Raw genomic sequence first — 27515 nt, 5'->3', positions numbered from 1 at the left:
TCAGCTGCAACACCTAAGCCAATACGAGCATTGAGACACCAGCTGCTCTATCGAACAGTGCGAGTAACAGCTGATCACAGAAGCTGCAACATCACCAGCACACGCGAGCCGGAACTACTACGGCTGCATCGAGTGGGCTGCAACGGATCTCTACTACAAGAACAGGCGTTTTTAAAAAATAGGACTGGAATATCGCAACCAACAATTACATGCACCAGTGATCCTGCAACCGGCCGAAAAATATATAAAGGTACCACTCTCATATGCGGCTCAAGATTGATCCTATACTCTTATGAGCAAGATCATCGGCCTATGAGAGTCTATTCTTCTAAAGCCAGTGAGGCGTGCTCTATGAATTGTCTACTTGCGCAACTTTTTATCCTCTGTTTTTATCTACTGGCATATATTGCTTGAATTATTTATCTATTTATAATTGTATTTAGTCCCAATATTAACTATTTTATTCTTTCGGACCCTTTTTTGTTACCTCCTGTGTATACTATATTTTCGGCAGTTAGACTTATGTACTATACTTTAGGCATTTTAACCATTGATTTTTGAAGTCTATCTAGTATTTAGTGCCATATCCTAGATAGAGACTTGTTTTAGGTAACCTTACTGTCTAGTTACTTTAGTATTTTAGGCATATCTATTTTTTAGATATATACTTATACACATTCATAGATATCTCCTATTTATAGATCACTAACCTTAGTTTTTAGCGCCAGTACCTTCCTTTTTTCAGATCTAATAGATGCACTAGCAGTACCCTGGAGGTTCAAACTCATATATCTTTTTCCTTCATTACCGCTTCTTCCTCAAGTGGTGGCCCGCATCAAGCAGGAGCGGGTATCGGTAATCCTGATTGCTCCATCGTGGCCGTGAAGGACGTGGTTCGCAGATCTAGTGGAGATGTCCTCATCTTCTCCATGAAAGTTACCTTGTCGGAGAGACCAGCTGATACAAGGTCCATTTGTTTATCAAAATCTAGATTCTCTGAGGCCGACTGTGTGGAGATTGAACGCTTAGTCTTAGCCTAGAGAGTTTTCTCTGAGAGTGTCAATGATACTCTTATCCAAGCTCGTAAACCAGTTACTCTGCGTATCTACCACAAGGTGTGGAGGACCTACTTATTCTGGTGTGAAGAGCGTGTTTTTTCCTGGCACCGAGTTAAGGTTGCAAGGATCTTTTCTCCAGGTTGAACTGGAGAAGGGCCTTTCTGCTAGTTCCCTGAGGGGACAGATTCCGGCCCTGTCAGTTTTACTGCACAAGAGACTGGCTGAGCTTCCAGACGTGCAGTCCTTTGTTTAGGCTCTGATTAGGATCAGACCTGTGTTTAGATCTGGGGCTCCTCCTTGGAGCCTAAATCTTGTTCTTCTGGTTTTGCAACAGGTTCCGTTTGAGCCTCTGCATTCCGTTGACATTAAATTGTTATCTTAGAAGGTTCTCTTTTTATTGGCTATTGCCTCTGAGATTCTGAGATCTCTGCTTTGCAATGTGAGCCCCCTTATCTGATTTTTCATGCAGATAAGGCAGTTTTACGTACTAAATAAGGTTTTCTTCCTAAGGTTGTGTCAGATCGCAACATCAATCAGGAGATTGTTGTTTTTTCCTTGTGCCCTAATCCTTCTTCATCGAAGGAACGCTTACTTCACAATTTGGCTGTGGTTCGCGCCTTGAAGTTCTATCTTCAGGCTACTAAGGAGTTTAGACAATCTTCCTCTTTGTTGTCTATTCGAGGAAGCGTAAGGAGCAGAAGGCTACTTTGTCTTCCCTATCTTTTTGGTTAAGGAGTGTCATCCGCTTAGCTTACGAGACAGCTGGACATCATCCTCCTGAGAGGATAATGGCTCATTCCACTAGAGCAGTGGCTTCCTCTTGGGCCTTTAAGAACGAGGCCTCTATGGATCAGATTTGTAAGGCGGCTACCTGGTCCTCCTTACATACTTTTTCAAAATTTTACAAGTTTGATGTTTTTGCTTTCGGTTGAAGCAGCTTTCAGGAGAAAAGTTTTGCAGGCTGTGGTGCCCTCAGAATAGGGTCCGACTCTTCCTTTTTGTTCCCTCCCATTATTCATTCAGTTTCCTCTGGAGCTTGGGTATAGTTTTCCCAACAGTAAGGAATGAAGCCATGGACTCTTCCTACCTTAGGAAGGAAAACATAATTTATGCTTACCAGATAAATTCCTTTCCTTCCGGATAGGGAGAGTCCACGGCCCCTGCCCGTTTTTTCTTGTCTATGGGCGGTCCCCTATTATTTATTTTATTCTTCTGGTACCATTTGTACCCTAATGTTTCTTTTACTTTTCCTTGTTCCCTCTGCAGAATGACTGGGGTAATGAAGAAGTGTGAGGGATATTTAAGCTTTTGGCTGGGGTGTCTTTGCCTCCTCCTGTTGGCCAGGTGTTGTATTTCTCAACAGTAAGGAATGAAGCCGTAGACTCTCCCTATCCTGAAGGAAAGGAATTTATCTGGTAAGCATAAATTATGTTCTTCCTTCTTTGACAGCTTCTGCTGTCTCTTTGGCTTCTTGGTCTATCTTTTCATCAATGAAGCTTACTTGCAGGTCAGACAGCGTCCACCTAGACAAATTTCTGCCCATTCTACCAGATCAGTTTTCACTTTTTTTTTTTTTTTAGAATGAGGCTTCTGTTGTTCAATTTTAAGCTAGCTTCTTGGCCTTTTTCCATACTCTGCATTAATAAATTCTATAATTTTCATGTTTTTTGCCTTTTCTAAGGCAGCCTTTGGTAGTCCTTCAGGCAGTTGTCTCAGGATAATTTTGATTGCATATTGCCACATTTATTCTTTGGGTTCTATTTGGGTTGTGCATTTTGCTTCACTGTGAAAATTCCACCATTATTTCTCATTACTCATGGACTCCACAGTCTCTTTGATATTAGTTCCCATGAGTAATGGATCATGGCCTCTCACCACCTGTATTGGGGGGAAAAAATTGCTTACCTGAAAAAATAAAAAATAAATTTTTCATAGTGCTGAGACCCCAACCTTCTTTTTTTTTTTTTCTTTCTTTTCCTACCTCTTTTGCTTGGCTATACGTTAGGCCTGAGTTGCCAGTGATGTGGGAGGGATTTTTTTTTTTAAATACTTTATTTTTCCAGTACCACATACAGTAACAAACATTGTGAATTACATAACATATCATTCTGAGTACAATACTTGTCAAACAAAATCACTGCAATGGCACCATTATTTTTAATTTTCCGCCTATCCACCCTCCTTCATAACATAACCCCTTCTCCTAACATCCAGTTCATCTTCATTACTGAAAGAGATAGTAGTAGACACAAATCTATTGAATTCTGCAACGTAAACATACCAGTATAATGCAACATGCATGTGTCAAAGGAATCAATTATCTTCTCCTCTCCCAGAGCTTACCTATTCTCTGTCTCAACCCCGGGCGCCACCCCAGGGTTCCCAGTGCCCTGAGCCCTGTAACACCTCAAGCAATTGTTATCATGTCTGAGCCACTACGTAAATAAGTTCCATTTCCCGTGTAGTTGGGCGTTCAGTATAAACTCAGCGTCTTTGAATGGGTAAATGATCTGTTTCTGATGTGCTAGGTCTAGAGTGTGAATAAAGGTTTCCCATTTGGTCACAAATGTTTTCGTTCTGCGCGTAATGTCCCCCTGAGTGTCAAGTTGTTCATATATCATTTGCTTTCTTACTATTTCCTTGAGTTGTGTGAAGGTTGGGGGTGCCTGCATCATCCATTGCTTCAGGATGAGTTTTCTTGCGTGTAGTATTACATTGTGTATGAACTCTGTGTGCTGGCTAGCCTTTCTCTGAGCGTGTAGGAATATCACCATTTTGTCTGATAACTGGATTTTGTCCCCTGTACACTTTTCCATCCACCTCTGTGCCATGGACCAAAATTTTGTTAACTGCGGGCAGTTCCATATCATGTGTAGTATGTCTGGGTTAGGGTTTGAGGTTTTCGGGCATATTCCCGTTGCATCTGTCTTCCACTTGTGGAACATTTTGGGTGTTATGTATGCATTGTGAACTAGTTTAGTATGGGATTCCCTAATTTCGTTTGAGAGAGAAGCCCTCCTCACCTTTACAAAGCTTTGCTCTACATATTCGTCCGCAATATTATGGCCTATCCTGGTTTCCCAGGCGGTTCTCAGCTGTTCAATATTTGCTTTATTAGGTTTTGACTGGAGAGTGTTGTAGGTGTGTGAGATAGAGTTTGTAAAGAGTTTGTAAGAATTTGTAAATGTCACAGTCAGTTTCTAACATATTCCCAGTTCTCAAGAGATTTTGCACGTAATGTTTGACTTGTAGGTAAGCAAAATGGTGCGAGTTAGGTATACCACAGTCTCTCTGTAATTCAATAAAGGGTCGGACTGTGGACCTATCGTCCGATAGTATTTGTTTCAGGGTCTTAACCCCCCATTCCTCCCATTGCTTAAATGGTTTTGTGGTGAATCCTGCGGGAAAGTCTGGATTACCCCTAAGGGGCAGAAAGGTTGTGTGATTGTGCGAGACTCCCAGTGTCCTGCACAACTTCCACCATGCTCTTATGGGGTGACGGAAAAGACCCGCCCCTCCCAGTATGGGGTCTGCCTGTGCTCGATTCATGTGTGGGAGCATTTTTAATGACCATGGTTTGATAATTTCTGATTCTAGTGCATAGTTGGTAAAAAGCCCCCCATCCACTAGCCAGTCCATCACATACTTTGTTAAAGCTGCCCAGTTATAATATTCGATGTTCGGAAGTCCAAAGCCTCCCTGCTCTGGCTGACAAGTCATTTTCTGATAACTGATTCTGTGTTTTTTCCCCCTCCAGATGAAGTATAGAATGTCCCTGTTTAGTGTCCCAAGGTCTTTTTTATGCAGCAGCTCAGGGAGCATCTGCAGGGTATAGAGGAGCTTAGGGAACAGGATCATTTTAATAAGCCCCATTCCCCCCGATAGGGTCAGGGGTAGTGAAGCCCAGGTCAAAAGCTTCTGTTTTAGGTTTTGCAGCAGTGGTTTAAAATTGACTGCGTACCATTGGGTGGGATTTCTAGTCAGGTTGATACCTAGATATTTGAATGTGTGTGAGATCACTTTAAAGTTATCTTCTAATGGTACACTAGGGTCATTGTTCTGTAGCCATAGTAGTTCAGACTTATCTTTATTTATCCTGTATCCCGAAATATCACTAAACTCAGCTATCACCCTCAGTACTTTAGGGATGTTTTCCCTGGGGTCTCTTGTGTAAAGTACCATGTCATCTGCAAAGAGTGACAGGTGTATGGTCTCCCTGCCTATACTCAGCCCTGCTGTTTCTTTCCTGATCCTAATCGCTAGGGGCTCCAATGCTAGGTCAAACAGGAGGGGTGAAAGAGGACACCCCTGCCTCGTGCCCCTCCTGAGAGAGAATGTCTTTGATGGCTTTCCGTTTATCAGGATCGCCGCTTGGGGAGTGTTGTATATGGTCTCAATAGCTCTCAAATAGGGTCCCCGTATGCCAAATTGTCTCAGGGTGGTAAATAAATGGTCCCATAGTATTTTATCGAATGCTTTTTCAGCGTCCACTAGAATTAGGCAGGCCTCTTTCGCATTCTGATCTCGATCCTCGCCCTGTCTCTCCCAAAAGTGTGTTAATACTAATTGCAATTTTCTCATATTTTTAACCGCGGACCTTCCCTTAACAAACCCGGTTTGATCTTCCTGAACTAGGAGGGGGAGTACCCCCGCCATCCTATTGGCCAATATTTTGGTGAATAATTTATAGTCTGAATTTAACAGGGAGATTGGTCTGTAAGATGCTGTGAGCAGGGGGTCCCTGTCAGGTTTGGGGAGGACTGTAATATTTGCTTCTGCGAATCTGTTGGTCAATTTTGCTTTTCCTTCTAAAATTGCATTATATAATAGGGCAAGAGTGTCCACCGTCTCCCCACCGAGCATTTTATAGAATTCCCCGGGCAGTCCATCAGGTCCCAGGGTTTTTTCTAGAGGGAGCGAATCGATGGCCTTTGTAATTTCTAGGGATTGAATTGGGGCATTGAGTTTCATCACCTGATCCTCATTTAACTGTGGTAATGTTAACTCCCCCCAAAATGCGTCTTTCTTTTCTATGTCAATGTCTTGAGAGTCATACAAGTTAGAGTAATATGAGGTGAATGCCTGCTGTATTTCTGAGTCTTGAGTAAGTATATTGTCTTTGTCCTTGATAGCCACTATAGTGTTTGGCTTTCTATCTAACCTTGTGAGCCGAGCCAGTAATTTCCCCGTACGGTTTCCGTACCTGTAATATTTAGCCTGAGAGCGGTTTTGGGCAGCAACCGTTGTTTGTATCAGATATGTGTCTCTCAAGTCTTTAACTTCCCTAAATTTATTTCTGTTCTGTTCTGTAGGGTGTCTCAAGTATTTATTTCTGGCATTTAGTATCTGGCGTAAGAGTAATTCCCCCCTCGCTCTCCGTGTTTTCCTGACTTTGGCAGCGTATGCCATAACCACCTCTCTCAACACCGCCTTTGCTGATTCCCAGAATAGTGAAATGTCACCTAGATGCTGTGCGTTCAGTTCTTTGTATGCCAACCATTCCCCTATCAGGTATTTACGTAAGTTGAGGTCATGATATAAGTGTGACGGAAATCGCCACCTGTGTGCTTGTCTGTGTGGTGCATCTGTGTCTATGTGTAGTGAAACCGGGGCATGATCTGAAATAGTTATGGGGTCAATTTTGGTGTCGGTTATGCGGGGACAAAAGGAACTGGTGACTAAGAAGTAATCTATGCGGGATAGGGTTGTTTTCGCCGGATGTAGGCAGGTGTAGTCTCGGGCCTCTGGGTTTCTATCTCTACAGACATCCGAGAGGGATAAGGTGTGTCTGAAGTTAAGTAAGATACGGTTTTCCCTCTTGGAACCTTTCCATATTGTTGTCTTTTGCGGGGCATAGTCTGGGTTACGGAACCTGTCTGCTGGCGTGTGTGGGGCAATATTGAAGTCGCCCCCCATTACAATTGGGAGCTCTGCAAACTGGATGAGCTGAGTTTGTAGTTGAGTCAGAAATGCTTTCTTTTCTGTGTGGGGGCCATACACACCACAGAGTACTATATGTAATGCTCCTATTTGTAGTCTGACTATCAGGTATCTTCCCTCTGGGTCTGCAACAGTTTGTGTGACCTTATAGCTTAGATCTTTACGGAAAAGGATTGCTACTCCTCTGGCTCTCTTCCCTTCATAGGTGGTGTATAAAACCTCCCCCACCCAGCTCTGCCTGAGTTTTTGATGCTCTTTCTGCGAAAGGTGTGTTTCCTCTAATATTGCTCTTCCCTTAATTCAAATGGTTAGTGCATACAATAAACAATGCATATAACAAGAAACAATTAGGTTAATTGCCCCCTCCCCCAACAGTCCCAAATATGCAACAAAGGACTTGAGTTCTCGTCCAACAAAAAAGAACAAAAAGGGGGGGTCACCCCCCCCCCCCCACACACACACACACACTTTTCAAGGATACATGTCTTCAGTGCTGTAGCTTTGCCTGTTCTTTATTATATATGGTCCATTGACCTGGCACCAACCGCTGGCTTAAGCAGCGGCGTCATCTTCATCTGCAATTTGTCGCTCCTCTCCCTCTCTTTGTAGGTGAAGTTTCAGCAAACTTGGTGAGTCAAAGAATAGTGGTCCTCTTGCAGTATGAAGTCTCAGTCTGGCTGGGAACAGCAGGGCTGCCGTTCGGCCTTGTTCCAAAAGTTGTTTGCAGTACGGTGAGAATTCACGTCTTCTGGCAGCTACTGCCGCAGAATAGTCCTGGAACAGGTAGATTCTTTTTCCGTTGTATTCTAGCGTTGGAGCTTTCCTGTATGCTTGTAGGATAGATATTTTATCTTTAAAGTTGAGGTATTTCACCATGACTTGCCTTGGTGGTTGGTTGTTTTCGCTTTGCTTCCTCTGGTCACCCACCCTGTGTGCTCTTTCTGCTGTGTAGGGTAAATACTCTTTTGAGATGTTAAGCAGTCCCGGCAGGGTTCTTTCTGCAAACTCAATTAGTTGGGAGCCTGGGAGTGACTCAGAGACCCCCACTATCCTCAAATTGTTACGGCGTGACCTGTTTTCCAGGTCATCTATCTTAGCCCACAGCCGTTCGTTCTGCTGTTGTAGGGTGTGAACCTGAGTTGTAGTTTCCCTATGACGAGCTTCCCCATCTGCTACCTTCTGCTCCACCTGTGTCAATCTACCATTAAAAGATTTAACCTCTGCTGTGAGTGAGTCCATGCCTGTCTGAAGCTGTTCAATCTTTGGTAGAAATAATGCTGAGATTTGGGTAACAATTGGGTGGGTGTCCATGAGGCTGATTGGTGACACATCTTCAACCTGCCCTGAAGCCTGTTGGTGCTCTGACTGGTGTCTTTTCTTATTTGCATTCTTCAATCTGTTTGTCATTGTGTCTGTTTTTTTGGAGTAAGAGTCGTAATATTTTTGCATACAGTTCCGGGGGGTTCACAGTTGCTATTCCAACTGTGCGCTGCAAAGATGGCACCGTTACTGAAATGTCTCCTTTACTGAAGTGACACCATTACTGAAGGGTGAAAATTAAGTGGGTAATGGTAGCCAGGTCTGAAGGTACCAGGTCTCCTAGGGTATCTAGCAAGATTCCATAAGCGGTGGGTGAGCGGGGGGGGGATATGCCCATTTGATTTAGCCTTGCATTGCGGCTGGGAGCGGTGTCCCCTCCTCAGTCACTGGATAATTATATAAAGGTATCAGAGAGAGCGGTGAGGATATCCCCCCAGCCGGTATTGGGCAGATTCTTGTGTTCAATGATGGATTGAGTCCTGTACACCGGGGCCTCTATGCTTTATCTGTGTGTTTATATCTGTAGAGCCTCTAGAAGATGTCAGGGGAACAGATGGTCAGAGCTGTTCCTATCAGTTCAATCACTCAGCTATAGGGGGTATGGGATTAGTAGCCAAACTTTCACTTGTAATGCTTCTTTATCTATCGCTTTATCCCTCTCTCCCAGCAATTATGCCCCACTTGCTAGTAGTAGTTTACTTTACAGATCCTGCAGCAGCTGGGCCGAGAAATGTCAGTTACTTAATGCTGGCACTGGTCTGCTGGATTCTTCTGCTTGTGTATTACTTGTAATTAAAGAGAAGTGCCATGCCTGTGAACTCAGTGAGGAGTCTAAGCCTGGGCCTGCTATTTTTATTCTGGGTATTATAAGCTGCGTTATTCCATGCCCAGCCTATTAATGTAATTTTGCCCCTGGGATTTAACTTTGTTTTGCTGGAGAGTTCACTGTGCTGTATGTGCGTCACTCTCCTTCTCTTTCCCCTCCGGTAAGGCAAGATGGCGTTTTGCCGCCAAAGCTCAGACTCACCCTCTCGACCGGACCTGCCTGTCTTTGTCACCTGAGGTCACTGGTAGGTGATTTGTGACTCTGTCGCTGCCCTCCGATTTGAATCCTGGGTTGCTACAGGACGGCTTTCTGCCGCCACTCTCCTTCTTCTTCTTCTTTCAAGCGGTGCTCCGCGGTGGGGGAGTCAGGTGATAGACTCCTTGCCGATGTCGATGTCGCTCCGGACAGGAGTAGATGACCCCTGCCAAGGAGTGTGGCTAGTTCTGGGCTAATACTATAGGGTTTATTAAGTTACAGTGGCTTAAGGTCCGGAGCTCCTTTCCCCTGCTTCCATTCACAGCGCCCGCCCACCGGAAGTCCTCATGTGGGAGGGATTTTATAGAGCTCTTAGGGTTTGTGAATATTTGCCTCCTACTTGTGGCAGGGAAGAGTAATTCCCAGGAGTAATGGATCGTGGACTAACCACTGTGAAAGAAATTAATTTATCAGGTAAGCATAAATGATGTTTTTCTTTTGTCTCACATTCTTGAAGTCTTGAAGCATACATGATTCGTTTATCCGCAAAGCCAGAATGATGGATTATATTTCTTATGAACAATGTGTGGTGTATTTGATATAACCTTGGGAGTATTAAATCAATTCCTGTGACATTTCTTGTTTGTCCAACTCTCTCTCCATAGATGAGAAGGGAATCACGCTGGAGATGGAGGTCGGGAGAGAGGAGCTAACTCTGATTCTTAGACAAACCAAGAGCAGCGATGAGAAAACCCAGCTACGCAAACTGCTTTCTCATCTTCAATCTAAAGAGGTATGCAAGTCTTGCCTTTTTCAGCCAACCAAATCTCTTGTTTTGTGTTTATTATTTTGTCTTCTCTGCTGTTTTATTTCTTTCATAAGATGATGAAAGTCCACAAGGTCATCACATGTGAGATTACACTCCAGTTCACTATAAGGAGGCAAAAACACCCCTACATACCAGAGCTTTAATCCCTCCAAATCTCGCAGAAACCCTCAGTCAAATTATGGCGTGAGGTGAATTCTGAAGTGCTGACCTACACATCGATGATAAGGTTCTCCAACCAATTCGAGAACCATAACCTTTATTATAAAAAATAATGGGTAAAAAGATTAAAATTAGCAGAAATGTTAAATTAGTGCTTCCGTTCAATGTATTTAATATACCTCTATATTAGTATAACATTACTTTATTCGTTTGTTCACAGATTGCTAACATTATACTGCATTACTAGGAAAACTGATCATATGCATGATTAAAAGTTTGCAACTCCACTAAGGCAATATTTATAATAAATTAATACATTTGTTACAATTTTACCGAATGTTGCACTAAATGTTATGTGCAAACCAATATTAACTTGCAGTACTTTTATTTCCTTATTCTCTCATAAGATATGTTAAATATGCTGTATATAAAATGCAAAACTATATTGCTGTAGGCAAATATAAGGTCTATTAACAGATTATTGCCATGCCATTAAGCCCATAAATAGCTATAGTGTTTCTCATATAGCGCTAAGATTACTACAGCTGCCTTTGTGAGCATATTAATGTTCTTTTAAAACTGAGGTTCCAATATAACAGCAATATAGTTTTGCATTATATACAGCATGGACAGGATAGTACCACTTTCAGGGATCCTATGGACAGATTGCTTTCACAGACGATCCTTTCAATTGGCATGTTTTATGTTTAAACTAGCAGTCAGTGTGGTGAGAACCTTTCAGAGCTTATGTCTACTAAAGCATTGTTTCTCAACTGCAGTCCTCAAGTACCCCCAACAGGCAAGGTTTTCATTATAGCTTAACTAGTGCACAGCTGAAATAATCAGCTTATGGGCGAGAGCAGGTTAGTAACCATGGTGTTACTGCTCAGCTGATTACTTCACCTGTGCACTGATTCAGCTATAATGAAAACCTTGCCTGTTGGGGGTACTGAGGACCACGGTTGAGAAACATTGCACTAAATCATCTCTGGAGGAGACCCGGAATCGCATAAATCTCCTAAGGATACAGAATTTGAAATACACATTAATATGTAGAGTGCTGCTATGGCTGTTTTGTCAAAGACGATATGGCTCAAATCTTGGTCAGTAGACATAATGTATGAAACTCCCGTCTAACAATACACCCATACAGGAATCCTTCTTTAAAGCTACAGAATCTAGATCCAGAGCCATTAATAAAGATCCTCCAGCAGTATCTAGATCCTCCTCTCTGGCATCAGATCACTGAGACGAAAGCACAGATGAACCTATACAGGTCACTAAAACTCTATTGGAATCCCTACCGTCAAAGAATGACTTCTCTTCACTTATACTCCAAGTACGACAATGTATAAAGGAGGAGATTGCTAGCTTTTCGAAAAGAGCTCACTGAGCTGGGCAATAAGGTAACCTATATTGAAGAAGAAATGGAATCCTCCCAAAATGAAATGTCCACCATGCAACAAATGATCAAGGGACAAGAAACTGCAATTTTACAGTTACATGATAAATTGGAGGACTTTGAAAATAGAGAGCGCAGATGCAATCTTAGAATTTGTGGAATACCAGAAGCTATTTTGCATCCCTCTCTCTCTACTTATTTAGCAGAACTATTCAACTTTCTCAAAGGATCTGAATTTGAATGCCCGGTGGCTGTGGACAGGGCCCACAGAGCCCTATGGCCTAAGCCTTCTGATAACGAAAATCCAAGAGACGTGATCATACGCTTTAAAGATTACAAGCAGAAAGAAGAGATACTTCAATACTCAAGAAAACACAAAGCCATCAAATTCCAAGACAAGTTAATACAAATCTTTCCAGATTTAGCACCACACACTCTAATGCGCAGAAAGGAGTTTCAATTTTTGACCTCACACCTCAGAAAGGCTTCTATTCCCTATAGATGGGGTTTTCCGTGTTCCATAGTTCATAGTCATCAAGGAGGGACAAAGGCTCACCTGCAAAGACCCTGAGGATGCGGAGGATTTCTGTTCGGATCTTCAGATAGATCCCCCCCCCCCCAAATCTGCCTCAGTCGACGGATAACCCATCTCAACTACAGAGCAAGCCCAAGCCACAAAGAGATAATTGGCACACAGTACAATACAAGAAGCGCAAGGCTCGCGACACATCTATCACTTGAATGGTCTCCCTACTATGGTTTGTTGGCTGACTGTTTTATTGATTCACTTTTGAATCCATACACTCCAAGACAAGTGGGGACTGCCTGGACTTTACTCCTATCGACATAGACTGCAATCGAACATGCCCTACAAGATACATCCTGGACTCAGGTTCTATATAAAACTCATTTATGTTTTTTAATACTCTGTTGCTACTGTTTATTTAGAATTGTTATATTGTTCGCCCCTAGAGATCTTCTAATGTTCTTACCACTTCATAATTTAAAACCTACTTATTATATCTCCAGGAGTGGTAAATAAGCTAAATGTTTGACCCCCTCACCCCTCATCCCCACCTCTCATAGGAATACAGGTCAAAGGGTGACTCGTTTACTCTGGCCCTGGTTTGTCACTTTAATATATTGTTGAAATGCTGTTTATATGCTCATCCCCCTTAGTGGGAACTTAACTACCTTCTTACACTAGATCCCATGGGATCAGGTTTACACCCTCTATTAGGGTATTTCTTGTTGTTTATTAGTTATTGGAATCTCATGATTCACACAGTTTATACTAATACTAGTATGTTTTCTAATAAGATATATCTTATTCAAATGTTTTTATTGTTGTTATTTTGTTATTCTGTTTCCCTTTGTTTACATGAAATGGTACACACACCACCTTTCTCACTTATTTCTGCAGGATCTACTAGGTCCGCCCAATTTTACCTCCTTTCACAGACATAAAATGACTGATGATATTACGCAATTAATATCTATCCTAACACAAAATGTCAAGGGGTTTAACTCTCCAGTGAAACGATCCCGGGCTTTTCAAGACTACAAACACAACAAATATGACATCTTGTTACTACAAGAGACCCATTTTAAAAAATCCTCTATACCTAAGTATTTTTCCCCCCACTATCCAACACACTATCATAGCTGTCATCCCACTAAAAAGATCAATGGAGTCAGCATCCTAATCCACAAAGCCTTACCCTTACAGATATCGCAAATAGATACCGACAGTGAGGGACGCTACTTAAGCTTGACAGGCATACTTCACGGCAAACCCATTACTATTGTCAATATATATGCCCCTAATTCTTCCCAAAACAAATTTTTCCGCTCCATTATAGACTCAACTCTCCTATTTAAGAAGGGTGCACTGATCCTGGGTGGAGATCTTAACATACCAATAGACCCACATATGGATAGTTCTAACCCATCAATCAAAATAAGATGCAAATTTCTTAAACAAATATGGCAAAACCTCCACTTACTAAATCTACATGACACATGGCGTCAACTCAACCTGTTAAAAAAAGACTATACCTTTTTCTCCAGTCCTAATAAATCTTATTCACGTTTAGATTATATTTCTCTTGTTAAGTGTATCCAGTCCACGGATCATCCATTACTTATGGGATATTCTCCTTCCCAACAGGAAGTTGCAAGAGTCCACCCACAGCAGAGCTGCTATATAGCTCCTCCCCTAACTGCCATAACCAGTCATTCTCTTGCAAGCTCTCAGGAGGTAGTAAGAGGAAAGTGGTGTAAGATAGTTAGTTTTTTCTTCAATCAAAAGTTTATTGTTTTTAAATGGTACCGGAGTGTACTATTTTACCTCAGGCAGCATTTAGAAGAAGAATCTGCCTGCGTGTTTCTATGATCTTAGCAGAAGTAACTAAGATCCAATGCTGTTCTCAAATATGTCTGAAGAGTGAGGTAACTTCAGAGGGGGAATGGCGTGCAGGTTATCCTGCTATAAGGTATGTGCAGTTATAAGTTTTTCTAGGGATGGAATTGCTAGAAAATGCTGCTGATACCGGATTAATGTAAGTTAAGCCTAAATACAGTGATTTAATAGCGACTAGTATCAGGCTTACTATCAGAGTTATATACTCTTATAAATTTGCAATATAAAACGTTTGCTGGCATGTTTAATCGTTTTTATATATGCTTTGGTGATAAAACTTTATTGGGGCCTAGTTTTTTTCCACATGGCTGGCTTAGATTTTGCTTAGAAACAGTTCCTGACTAGGCTTTCCACTGTTGTAATATGAGTGGGAGGGGCCTATTTTCATTTTTTTTGCACAGTTAAAATTACAAAATGAATCATCCAGCTTCCCTCAGCAGTCCCATGAATACCATAGGACATCTCTAAAGGGCTAAAAAGGCTTCCAAAATCGTTTATGGGGAAGGTATAACACAGCACAGCTGTGGCAGTTTGTTGTGTCTGTTAAAAAACGTCTGTCGTTTTTTTGATCTGTTTTTTGCATTAAGGGGTTAATCATCCATTTGCAAGTGGGTGCAATGCTCTGTTAACTTATTACATATACTGTAAAAATTTCGTTTAATTTACTGCCTTTTTTCACTGTTTTTCAAATTTTGATAAAAATTTGTTTCTCTTAAAGGCACAGTAACGTTTTTTATATTTGTTTGTTAACTTGATTTAAAGTGTTTTCCAAGCTTACTAATCTCATTACTAGTCTGTACAAACATGTCTGACATAGAGGAAACTCCTTGTTCATTATGTTTTTAAGCCATGGTGGAACCCCATCTTAGAATGTGTACCAAATGTACTGATTTCATGTTAAGCAATACCAAATGTACTGATTTCATGTTAAGATCTGTCGAGGGGGAAGTTATGCCGACTAACTTTCCCCACGTGTCAGACCCTTTGACTCCCGCTTCGGGGACTCACGCTCAAATGGAGCCAAGTACATCGAGGGCGCCCATAGCGTTTATTTTACCAGAGGATTCTGTTGAGGGGGAAGTTATGCCGACTAACTCTCCCCACGTGTCAGACTCTTCGACTCCCGCTTCAGGGATTCAAGCTCAAATGGCGCCACGCTCAAATGGCGCCAAGTACATCAAGGGCACCCATAGCGTTTATTTTACAAGATATGGCGAAAGTTATGAATAATACTCTGGCAGCGGTATTAGTCAGACTACCTGAAATTAAAAGAAAGCAAGATAGCTCTGGGGGTAGATACAGAGCGTACAGATGCTTTAAGAACCATGTCTGATACTGCCTCACAATATGCAGAAGCTGAGGGGAGCTTCAGTCTGTGGGTGATATTTTTGACTCCGGGAAGATGATTTAACCTGAATCCGATATTTCTACATTTAAAATTTATGCTTGAGATCCTCCACTTGTTGCTCAGGGAGGTTTTAGCTGCTCTGAATGACTGTTACAATCACAGTGCCAGAGAAATTGTGTAGACTGAATAAATACTATGCAGTGCCGGTGTGTACTGATGTTTTTCCAATACCTAAAGAGGTTTACAGAAATTATTAATAAGGAATGGGATAGACCAGGTGTGCCGTTCTCTTCCCCTCCTATTTTTAGAAAAATGTTTCTAATAGATGCCACCACACGGGACTTATGGCAGACAGTTCCTAAGGTGGAGAGAAGAGTTTCTACTCTAGCTAAGCGTACCACTACCCCTGGCGAGGACAGTTGTGCTTTTTTAGATCCAATGGATAAAAAATGTTTATTCAACAAGGTTTTATCCTGCAGCCCCTTGCATGCATTGCTCCTGTCACTGCTGCTGCAGCGTTCTGGTTTGAGTCTCTGGATGAGGCTTTACAGGTAGCGACTCCATTGGATGAATATACTTGACAAGCTTAGAGCACTTAAGCTAGCCAATTCCTTTGTTTCTGATGCCTTTGTTCATTTGACTAAACTAACGGCTAAGAATTCTGTTTTTTACTATACTGGCGCGCAGAGCGCTATGGCTTATATCATGGTCAGCTGTCGTGACTTTAATAAATAAGCTTCTTAACTTCCCTTCAAGGGGCAGACCCTATTCGGGCCTGGTTTGAAGGAGATTATTGCTTATATCACTGGAGGAAAAGGTCATGCCCTTCCTCAGGACAGGTCCAAATCAAGGGCCAAAAAGGTCTAATTTTCGTGCCTTTCGAAACTTTAAGGCAGGTGTGGCATCAACTTCCTCTAAGGCAAAACAAGAGGGAACTTTTGCTCAGTCCAAGACGGTCTGGAGACAACCGGACCTGGAACAAAGATAAGCAGACCAAGGAGCCTGCTGCTGCCTCTAAGACAGCATGAAGGAACGGACCCCTATCCGGTAACGGATCCTATAGGGGGCAGACTTTTATTCTTCGCCCAGGCGTGGGCAAGAGATGCCCAGGATCCCTGGGCATTGGAAATTATATCCCAGAGATATCTTCTGGATTTCAAAGCTTCCCCCCCAAAAAAAGGGGAGATTTCGCCTTTCACAATTATCTGCAAACCAGATAAAGAAAGAGAAATTCTTGCATTGTGTAAGTGACCCATCCAGTTCCAAGAGAGGAACAGGGACAGAGTTTTCCTCAAATCTGTTTGGGGTTCCCAAGGAAAGGGAACCTTCAGACCTATTTTGGATCTAAAGATCTTAAACAAATTCCTTAGAATTCCATCATTTAAGATGGAAACTATTCGTACCATCTTAACTATGATCCAGGAGAGTCAATAGAGGACTACAATGGATTTGAAGGATGCTTATCCTCACTTTACGATGCATAAAGATCACCATCGTTTTTCAGGTTTGCCTTTCTAGACAGGCATTACCAGTTTGTAGCTCTTTCCTTTGGGTTAACTACAGACCCAAGAATCTTTATGGAGGTTCTGGGGTCGCTTTGGCGGTCCTTAGGCCGCGGGGCATAGAAGTGGCCCCTTATTTAGACGACATCCTGATACAGGCGTCAAACATCCAAATTGCCAAGTCTCATACAGACGTAGTGCTGGCATTTCTGAGATCGCATGGGTGGAAAGTGAACAAGGAAAGAGTTCTCTATCCCCAATCTCAAGGGTTTCCTTCCTAGGGACTCTGAAAGATTCTGTAGAAATGAAAATTTACCTGACGGAGTTCAGGTTGTCAAAGTTTCTAAATTTCTGCCGTGTTCTTCATTCCATCCGCGCCCTTCGGTGGCTCGGTACATGAATGTAATCGGCTTAATGGTAGCGGCAAGGGACATAGTACCGTTTGCACGCCTACATTTCAGACCGCTGCAACTATGCATGCTCAGTCAATGGAACGGGGATTACACAGATTTGTCCCCCGGTTAAATCTGGACCAAGAGGCCAGAGATTCTCTTCTCTGGTGGCTATCTCGGGTCCATCTGTCCAAGGGTATGACCTTCCGCAGGTCAGATGGGACAATTGTTACAACAGATGCCAGCCTTTTAGGTTGGGATACAGTCTGGAACTCCCTGAAGGCTCAGGGATAGTGGACTCAGGAGGAGATCCTCCTTCTAATAAATATTCTGGAACTGGGAGCGATATTCCATGCTCTTCAGGCTTGGCCTCAGTTAGCAACTCTGAGGTATATCAGATTTCAGTCGGACAATATCACGACTGTGGCTTACATCAACCATCAAGGAGGAACAGAAGTTCCCTAGCGATGTTAGAAGTCTTAAAATAATTCACTGGACAGAGACTCACTCTTGTCTATCAGCTATCCATATCCCAGGTGTTGAGAACTGGGAGGCGGATTTTCTAAGTCGTCAGACTTTTCATCCGGGGGAGTGGGAATTCCCTCCGGAGGTGTTTGCACAAGATCAAGCAGGAGAGTGCTTTGGTGTTTTTGACAGCGCCTGCGTGGCCATGCAGGACCTGGTATGCAGATCTGGTGGACATATCATCCTTTCCACCATGGTCTCTGCTTCTGAGACAGGACCCTCTACCTCAGGGTCCTTTCAACCATCTAAATTTAACTTTTCTGAGATGGACTGCCTGGAGACTGAACGCTTGATGTTATCAAAGCATGGCTTCTCCGAGTCAGTCATTGATACCTTAATACAGGCATGAAAGCCTGTCACTAGGAAAATTTAACATAGATATGGCATAAATATCTTATTGGTATGAATCCAAGGGTTACTCATGGAGTAAAGTCAGGATTCCCAGGATACTATCTTTTCTCCAAGATGATTTTGAGAAAAGGGTTGTCAGCTAGTTCCTTAAAAGGACAGATTTCTACTCTGTCTATTCTTTTGCACAAGCGTCTGGCAGATACTCCAGACGTTCAGGCATTTTGTCAGGCTCTGGTTAGATCCAAGCCTGTGTTTAAACCTGTTGCTCCGCCATGGAGCTTAAACCTGATTATTAAGGTTCTTCAAGGAGTTCCGTTTGAACCTCTTCATTCCATAGATATCAAACTTTTTATCTTGGAAAGTTCCTTTTTGGTAGCTATTTCCTCGACTCGTAGAGTCTCCGAGTTATCTTCTTTACAATGTGATTCTCCTTATCTGGTCCTCCGTACGGATAAGGTAATCCTGCGTATCAAACCTGGGTTTTTTACCTAAGGTGGTATCTAACAAGACTATCACTCAAGAGAGTGTTGTTCCATTCTTGTATCCTAATCCTTCTTCAAAGAAGGAACGTCTATTACACAATTGGAACGAGTTTCGTGCTTTAAAGTTTTTGCTTACAAGCTACTTCAGATTTTCATCAAACATTTACTTTGTTTGTTGTCTACTCTGGACAGAGGAGAGGTCAAAAGACTTCAGCAACCTCTCTTTCTTTTTGGTTAAAAAGCATAATTCGTTTAGCTTATGAGACTGCTGGACAGCAGCCTCCTGAAGGGATTACAGCTCATTCTACTAGAGCTGTGGCTTTCACTTGGGCCTTTTTAAAATGAGGCTTCTGTTGAACAGATTTACAAGACGGCGTCTTGGTCTGCGCTTCATACTTTGCTTCTTCGGAGGCTATTTTTGGGAGAAAGTTTTTTTTTTCGTGCAGTGGTACCTTCCGTTTAAGTACCTGCCTTGTCCCTCCCTTCATCCATGTACTTTAGCTTTGGTATTGGTATCCCATAAGTAATGGATGATCAGTGGACTGGATACACTTAACAAGAGAAAACATAATTTATGCTTACCTGATAAATTTATTTCTCTTGTAGTGTATCCAGTCCACGGCCCGCCCTGTCATTTTAAGGCAGGTAATTTTTTCATTTAAACTACAGTCACCACTGCACCCTATGGTTTTTCCTTTCTCTGCATGTTTTTGGTCAAATGACTGGTTATGGCAGTTAGGGGAGGAGCTATATAGCAGCTCTGCTGTGGGTGGACTCTTGCAACTTCCTGTTGGGAAGGAGAATATCCCATAAGTAATGGATGATCCGTGGACTGGATACACTACAAGAGAAATAAATTTATCAGGTAAGCATAAATTATGTTTTTTACAGACCACCTATTGTTATCATATTTGAACTCAGCACGTCTGATTCCCACCACTTGGTCTGATCACTCTGCGGTACTTAGCTCATTTAAATGGCCCTCCAAACCACTCAGACCATTGCAGTGGAAACTGGACAATACACTAATTCTAGACCCCATAATTAACCAACAAATTACTAAATGCATCCAGAATTATTTTTTAGAGAACCACACAACTGATGTGTCCACCCACATGGAATGGGAAGCCCATAAATGTGTAATTAGGGGGGAATTAATCAAAATTAAAGCTCTCAAAACTTAGTTATCCAGACAACAGTATCAGGATCTAGTGAAACAAATCTCCCACCTTGACAATTTACACAAATTATCACCTTCAGATGATGCTTTACTGCAAAAATTGTCCCAATGTAGACTCACACTGAATTCAATGCTAGATATTAAAGCTCAAAAAACTTCCTTTTTTTTTAAAAACAAAAATTTCATGCAGAGAGCAACAAGCCAGGCAAACTACTTGCTAGAGCCCTTAAAAAAATGCTAACTATATTCACCATTTGATCCAGCAAGATGGCACCCATATAGAAGACTCTATATCAATTGGGGAAGCTTTTAGAAAATATTATGCCTCCTTATATAACCTGTTCCCCCAAAGAGGTCAGAAAGTTCATGAAATGAACTGTCAGTCATATCTCTCCACAATACAAATACCCCAAATCACCTCAGAGATGTCAGAAAACCTTGTCAAACCCATAGAACTTGATGAACTTAAGGCTGCAATTAAATCCCTCTCCCCCGGTAAAAGCCCAGGCCCTGATGGCTTCTCCGGTGCTTATTATAAGACTTTTGAGGACCTTTTGGCGCCTCATCTACTATCACTATTCCAGGCAATTGATATTAATAACCCTTTTTCTCCCAATATGCTAGAAGCTCACATAAGCATCCTCCCAAAGCCAGGGAAATCCCCAGATCGACCAGCCCATTTTAGACCTATATCGCTACTCAACGTCGATTTAAAAATATACTCCAAAATCATTGCCAATAGACTCAACCCTATACTACCCTATATTATCCATCAGGACCAATCAGGTTTCATCCTGGGCAGAGATGCGAAGGACAACACAGTTAAAACTCTACACCTCCTACACCAACCCTCGGCTAGGGTTAATGGTATTCTGTTGGACCCCTTCCCTATCATGAATGGTACACGGCAGGGTTGCCCCCTATCTCCCTTACTCTTCGTTATCTCAATAGAAATCCTGGCATTATACCTCAGACAACACCCCCAAATAACAGGGATTCCCATAGAATCTTATATACATCAATTGGCTTTATTTGCCAATGATCTCCTCCTATTTATACCAAAACCATTATCTTCCCTCCCCCTCATTATTCATAGCTTAAACACTTATAGTAAATTCTCAAATTATTCTATCAACTTTAGTAAATCGGAACTACTTCCCATGCAAATGCCCAAACAGGATATTACACATCTCTCCCATACCACTCCCTTTAAAATTGCCAACCAATCTCTGAAATATTTAGATATCTTCTTATCTTCAGACCCTTCTCAGCTTTTCAAGCTTAATTATGAAAGATTCCTTCAAGATTTTCATACCTTAACTAAGGATTGGCTTCTTAAGCCAATATCTTGGTTGGGCAGAATTAGTGCCCTTAAAATGAGCCTTTCACAACATTTTTTGTATGTTTTCTAAACGGTTCCGATACCACTCCCCAAAACTTTTCTACCCCAGCTCCAAGCAATACTCAATTCTTACATTTGGAAACGTAAACCCCCAAGAGTCGCTAAAACTACTCTGTATTTGCCTAAATTACAAGGAGGTTTGGGGGTCCCAGATCTCCAGGCCTACAGAACTGCTACCATATTAACTAGAATTTTGGACTGGTGCCACTTTGGTAACCCTATAGCTAAAACTTGGATCTCGATAGAACATGATCTAATCAAAACCCCTCAATTGGGTAGCCTCTGTTGGTTGTCGCCACATTTAAGACCGCAAACAATAAACCACTCCCCTATTGTTAAAGAAACATTTGACACTTGGAACAGGGTACTGCGACAATACACCAATTTCTCAACTATCCCCTCACCCTTGACTCCGCTCTTAGACAACCCAGACCTATTAATAGGGAAAAAGTATATAACAAAGAACAATACTGATATTTGCAAATTATTACCCCTTTACCTAATAATGGACGGTCCTCCCAAGCTTCTCCCTCTCAATCATATACAAAATCTTGAGACTGAAATACCTCTGACTTGGTTACACTACCACCAAATCACTCATTTCTTACAACACAATGCATCAAAGTCCTCAATGATCCGCTCCCGATCCCCATTTGAACTTCTCTGCACTTCCTCTGTCCCGCCACGACATTCAATTGCCCTGATTTATAAATCCTTACCATCACCGCTCCACCAGAAACAATCCTCATACACTAGGAGATGGCAAAATTGCTTACCTTATCAGCTCCAACAATCTGCTTGGAACTCCATTTTCACGTCCATCTCATCATCATCACACTCATCAACTTTGCTAGAAATGAATTATAAGCTTCTAATGCAATGGTACCTAACTCCAGCGAATTTGAAACACATTTTTCCTCAGGCCTCAGATAAGTGCTCGAGGAAATGCAGCCAGACAGGATCACTGTACCATATATAGTGGGAATGTCTGGGTATCACAAAATATTGGGAAGAAATTAGACGTCATATTAATTATTTTTTTGGTTGCACCTGGCCTCTTGACCCATTAATTTTCCTTTTTAACATATTCCCAAAACCTCCCTCTAAATTGCATGGTAAACTGTTCCATATTATTTTAAACAGCGCTAAACAGTTAATTCCAAGACTATGGAAGCAGGAAAGGACGCCTCTCATACAAAATTGGCTACAACAAACATAAAAAACATTTCTCTATTACATGTCCACAAACACGCTAGTCTTTCATAATATTACCTTCTTATGGGACACAAAACCACAAACCCCACAAGATTGGACGCAGACAATTCTTCATACCTAGTTTTTCCTGACGGCTTATCATCTAGACCTACCTCCTTTGATTATCCACTACTCTGGACCCCCCCCCCCCCCTCCTGAGGTATATTTTTTCACTTCAAACCTAATGTTATCTTTTGAGGGGTTATTTAACCCTATTCATGCAATAGACCTGGTGAAGTTGATTTACTTTGATGTCATATGATCCTGGTGTACCAATATTGATATTATCTATTGAAATTATCTTGTAATGTCCTTGTTTGGACCTTGAATTTCATGTAAATTCTCCCTCTTCTTCTTTCCCTTTTTTTTCTCTCTCTCTTTTCTTTTTAATTGTCCGCTTATTCTAAATAAAAATTTTAACGTAAAAAAAAATAAAAAAATACTAGGAGCCTTGTTAACCATGTTGACGGCATCTCTGTAGCTCCTAAACGGGATGATATTCTGGTGCAGGCACCCTTTCTTCAATTGGCCTTGACCCACACAAGTTGTTCTTCAACTACTTTGCACTCACAGTTGAAGAATCAATTTACAGAAGAGTTCTTTAATCCCTCAGACTCATGTAGCATTTCTAGGGTCGATCATTTACTGTCGATGTACCTGCACTAACAGAGCCAGACAGCATCAAACCACAACAGGCATCTTTAAAATACTTTCCTTCCATTGGTAAATATATTTAATGTTGTGGGTCTCATGGTGGCTACCTCAGATACAGTTTCATTTGCCAGGTTTCATCTTTGGCTTCTTCAATTGGCAAAGCCTCAATAGTGGTATGAGGACTTATCTAAGAAAATCTTATTAGGACCAGACAGTGCTTCACATTGTGGCAGTCGCCAATCCTGTTTTCAGGGGCCCCCCTTCTTTCAGCCAGTAATGATCTCCACAGACACCAGCCTAAAGGGTTGGGAGCAGTCTGGGGGTCCGAGAGAGCGCAAATAGTTTGGTCTCCTTGGAAGGCAAAGTTACCAGTAAACATACTGGAACTCTGCGCAATCTTCAGTGCTCTTCAAAGTTGACCCAACCTCAGGTAAGAATTTTGTTCCTATGATTCCAGCCAGACAATATTACAAGGAACCTGCACTTCCATGCCAATGAAAGACGTGTCGCATATGATAAGATGGGGAGAACGTCACCATTTCAGCCATTCAAAAATTCCGGAAGTGAACAATTGGGAGATAGACTTTCTCATTCACCAGCATCCTTACCTGGGGAAAGTGGTCTCAACCAGTATGTATTTCAGATAGTGAGACATGGTGATCTGCCAGAATTAGAGCTTATAGCTTCTCACTTGAATCACAAACTTCCCCACTATTGTGCCAGATATTCAAATCCTCAGGCTGTGATAAATGCACTAGTGGTACACTGGTCGTTCAGTCTCATTTATCTATTTCCTCTGTTTCGTGTTGCTTTCCAAGTGATAGCCAGGATCAAACAAGAACGAGCATCAGCAATACTGATTGCTCTGGCATGGCCTTGCCAGACTTGGTATGCAGATCTGATTTAAACGTCCTTGAGTCCTCTTTTGCGTCTTCCTCTCAAAAAGGACCTTCTCTCCCTAGGACCTTTCTTTCATCGGGATCTTAAAAACTCTGAATTGCTATGTTCTGTCCCATAGAGATTCATTTGATAAAGTTATCAATACCTTGATTCAGGCCAGAAAGCCTGTCACCCGGTGTATATATCATAAGGTTTGTAAAACTTTTTTTATCTTGGTGTGCTAGCAAAGGAGTTTCTGCAGGTCGATCTGGAGAAAGGCTTATTAGTTAGTTGTAATAAGGGTCAGATTTCTGCCTTATCTGTCTTATATCACTAGAAGATTGGTTATAATCAAGGCCTGAACAAAGTTCTGGATATCGGGATTCTTTTCAGTTATTCAACCAGTTACTTCTCTATGGAATCTCAATCTGGTTTTAAGGGTCCTTCAAGCCCCTCCATTTGAACCTATGCATGGTTTAGACCTTCAAGGTATCCTGGAAGTTTATTTTTCTCTTAGACATTTCTTCAGCCAGAAAAGTTCCTGAGCTTTAAACTTTAGATTGCAAACCTTCTACAGATACTATCAACCAATAAATTGCTTCGCTTATAAAAGTTTTAGGAAGTGTCTACTTCACAACCAAGATGTAGTCATGACATTAAAAGTCTATGTTAAATCCACAAAAGATTTTAGACTTTTTTTCTTCTCTGTTCATCCATTTCTTTGGACCTCACAAAGGAAATACATCTACAGCTTATTACTTTAGATTCTTTTCTTAAGGACTAAGACTCCCCCTGAGCTCATTACTGCTAGTTTCACTAGGGTAGTTGCCACTTCTTGGGCCTTTCAGAAAGTACAGCGTACAATTGCTTTCTAAAGCTTGGTTTCGAATTTGCAAGGGCCTTTCATCATGAAGCTTCTATAGACCAGATAGGCAAACCGGCTACTTTGTCTTATGTACACACTTTTACACACTTTCAGAGGCAGCTTTTGGCAGGGAAGTACTTTGGGCTGCAATGTCTAATCAGTAACATTCCTGACTTAACTATATGGAGCTGCTTGGGTATAAGATCACACGTGATGACCTTGTGAACTCCCACCATCTTATAAAAGAAAACAAAATTTATGCTTACCTAAAAAATACATTTCTTTCATGATGATGACAGTCCACAAGCCCCACCCTTTTTTTCTATACAGTTGGCAGCAGAACTTATTTTGCCCCACTTTCTTTCCTGCTTTTCTGGTTTCTCTGGTATGTAGGGGTTTTTGTTTCCTCCTAGTGGAATGGAGTGTAATCAAAGATTCGATAACCTCTCCATCATGAAAGAAATTAAAGGGACACTGAACCAAAAATGTTTCTTTTGTGATTCAGATAGAGCATGCAATTTTAAGCAACTTTCTAATTTACTCATATTATCAATTTTTCTTCATTCTCTTGCTATCTTTATATAAAAAAGAAGGCATCTAAGCTTTTTTCTTGGTTCAGAACTCTGGGCAGCAGTTTTTGATTGGTGGATGGATTTATCCACCAATCAGCAAGGACAACCTAGGTTGTTCACCAAAAATGGGCCGGCATCTAAACTTACATTCTTGCATTTCAAATAAAGATTCCAAGAGAATGAAGAAAATTTGATAATAGGAGTAAATTAGAAAGTTGCTTAAAATGCCATGCTCTATCTGAATCACTAAAGAAAAAATTTGGTTACAGTGTCCCTTTAAGTAAGCATACATTTTTGTTTTTTAAACTTCAGCTCCTTTGTACATTCTCAGTTTTGTCTTTGTGTCTGCATCTTATGGTTACGCTTATTTGTTATTTTTTTATGCTTTAAATTTACCTTTAATTTTCAGTCCAGTTGAATCTACTTTTAAGTTGTTTCTAAGCTGTAATTTAGAGCTCTTGCCACTCCCAGTAGTACTATTTCTTATTTTAATAGTGTTTGTTTGTCGCAGGCTTCCTCTGTGCTGTTTGTGGGCCGCAGATCTAGGACCAAGAGTGATTTGAGCATGAAGATGTACGAGGAGGAAATCCAGGTGAGACTGAAACTCAAACGTAGTATTTAAAACATTGTTTTACAGTGGTGTGTCTTCTCAGTCCTTACTATGTCTTACTGTAAAATCTATTACTAGGAATGGTATAAGGAGCACTCCCGGTCACAGGAGACAAAGGTGATGGAGCTGCAGCCTACCCCTGGAGGCCTGCGTCCTCGATCCCGCACTGTTAACTGAGTGTTTTTAGACCGCATTTATGCACCTGACTATGCAATGACCAGTATTAACATTTACACCTCATTATTATAGCCAGCATAAGCAGAGGTTGCCATTAGCACACAGTATTGCTGCAACCGAAGTTGATTGCATACCTCTGGCAATAAAAAAAAAACAAATGAAGGACTCTTGATAAAACACCTAAAAAAACTAGCTGAAAATGTTAAGCTACAATTTAAAAGAGACTTAATGTAGTCATTGTTGTCCTTTCATCTGATTTATAATAATTACTTTGCTCCATCAGGGGTGATGGGCAGCAAAGCTTTACACCTATAAACTACAGGCTGTATAATTTAGGTGTTTCACAATATGTTCTCCTTGGCCATACAGACTAGAAGCCCCTCCTGATGCAGTCTTATCTTTTAACCCCCAAATGAAGGGCATTTCCTACATAAGACAATCAGGCTTGGCAACTTGTACCCTCCCACATTGTTGGTCAAACGCAATGTAATGAAGAATACATCTCTATAGTTATCTCCAGCACAGAAGAAGTTAATGCACAGCTAGATAAAATATATTATATTTGTAAGATATTAATAAACCAGAACTTTTATAGCTATGTTTGTGTTATGTTTCAGCTGTTAACGTTTTGGAAATGAAACTCATTGCAATAAAATGTAGCCTTTGCTGTTTTTAATATGTCTATGCAACAATGTATGTAAAAGCTATATTTGATATTGATACAGAGAGCATGCAATTAAATGGTTGTTATAACATATACCAACTACTATTGAACATACCAACTGGTGTAATCAATGGATCTATGTGGGGAATACATTATTTTCTAATAAGAGGGACTGATTTAGTTTTTTTTCTTATTGACATTTCCCCAGTCATTTAACCATTTCCCCCTTACACTCAAATCAACTATACCCTGCTTCAGCTATGTCCAAAATGTAGGTCAAGATATATTAACAGATCTCCAAGAGCTGGTCAGTAGATCTCTGAATTGTTGTGGGTTTTACTTTATATACCTGTAGATATCAAAGTGCTGACCAGTAGATACTGTATGTTATTGCTTTGCTATTGTTCCCTTAGGTTAAAAACAAATGTATTTTATTTCCTAAGGCGGTGAGAGTCCACAAGCCTTGACATGTGCGATTGGACCCCCCACTAGGAGGAGGCAAAGAAC

General features: G+C 41.3%; 1 protein-coding gene across 3 annotated transcripts in view; it reads left to right on the top strand.

Annotated features, from left to right (window-relative positions):
- Positions 1–27122, top strand: part of TPCN1 (two pore segment channel 1) — a 235332-nt gene extending 208210 nt beyond the window's left edge. For all 3 annotated transcript variants that reach the window (XM_053702163.1, XM_053702161.1, XM_053702160.1), the window contains 3 exons: positions 10005–10132; positions 26069–26149; positions 26246–27122. In XM_053702163.1, the coding sequence (XP_053558138.1) occupies positions 10005–10132; positions 26069–26149; positions 26246–26344 (308 nt within the window). In that variant the 3' untranslated portion in view covers positions 26345–27122. The remainder of the gene's footprint in view (positions 1–10004; positions 10133–26068; positions 26150–26245) is intronic.
- Positions 27123–27515: the final 393 nt, after the last annotated feature.

Source organism: Bombina bombina, chromosome 2 (genome assembly GCF_027579735.1).
Source record: "Bombina bombina isolate aBomBom1 chromosome 2, aBomBom1.pri, whole genome shotgun sequence".
In the NCBI taxonomy this organism is placed as follows: Eukaryota; Metazoa; Chordata; class Amphibia; order Anura; family Bombinatoridae; genus Bombina; species Bombina bombina.
Note: the sequence above shows the minus strand (reverse complement) of the source record. Positions and strands in the feature narration are given on the sequence as shown.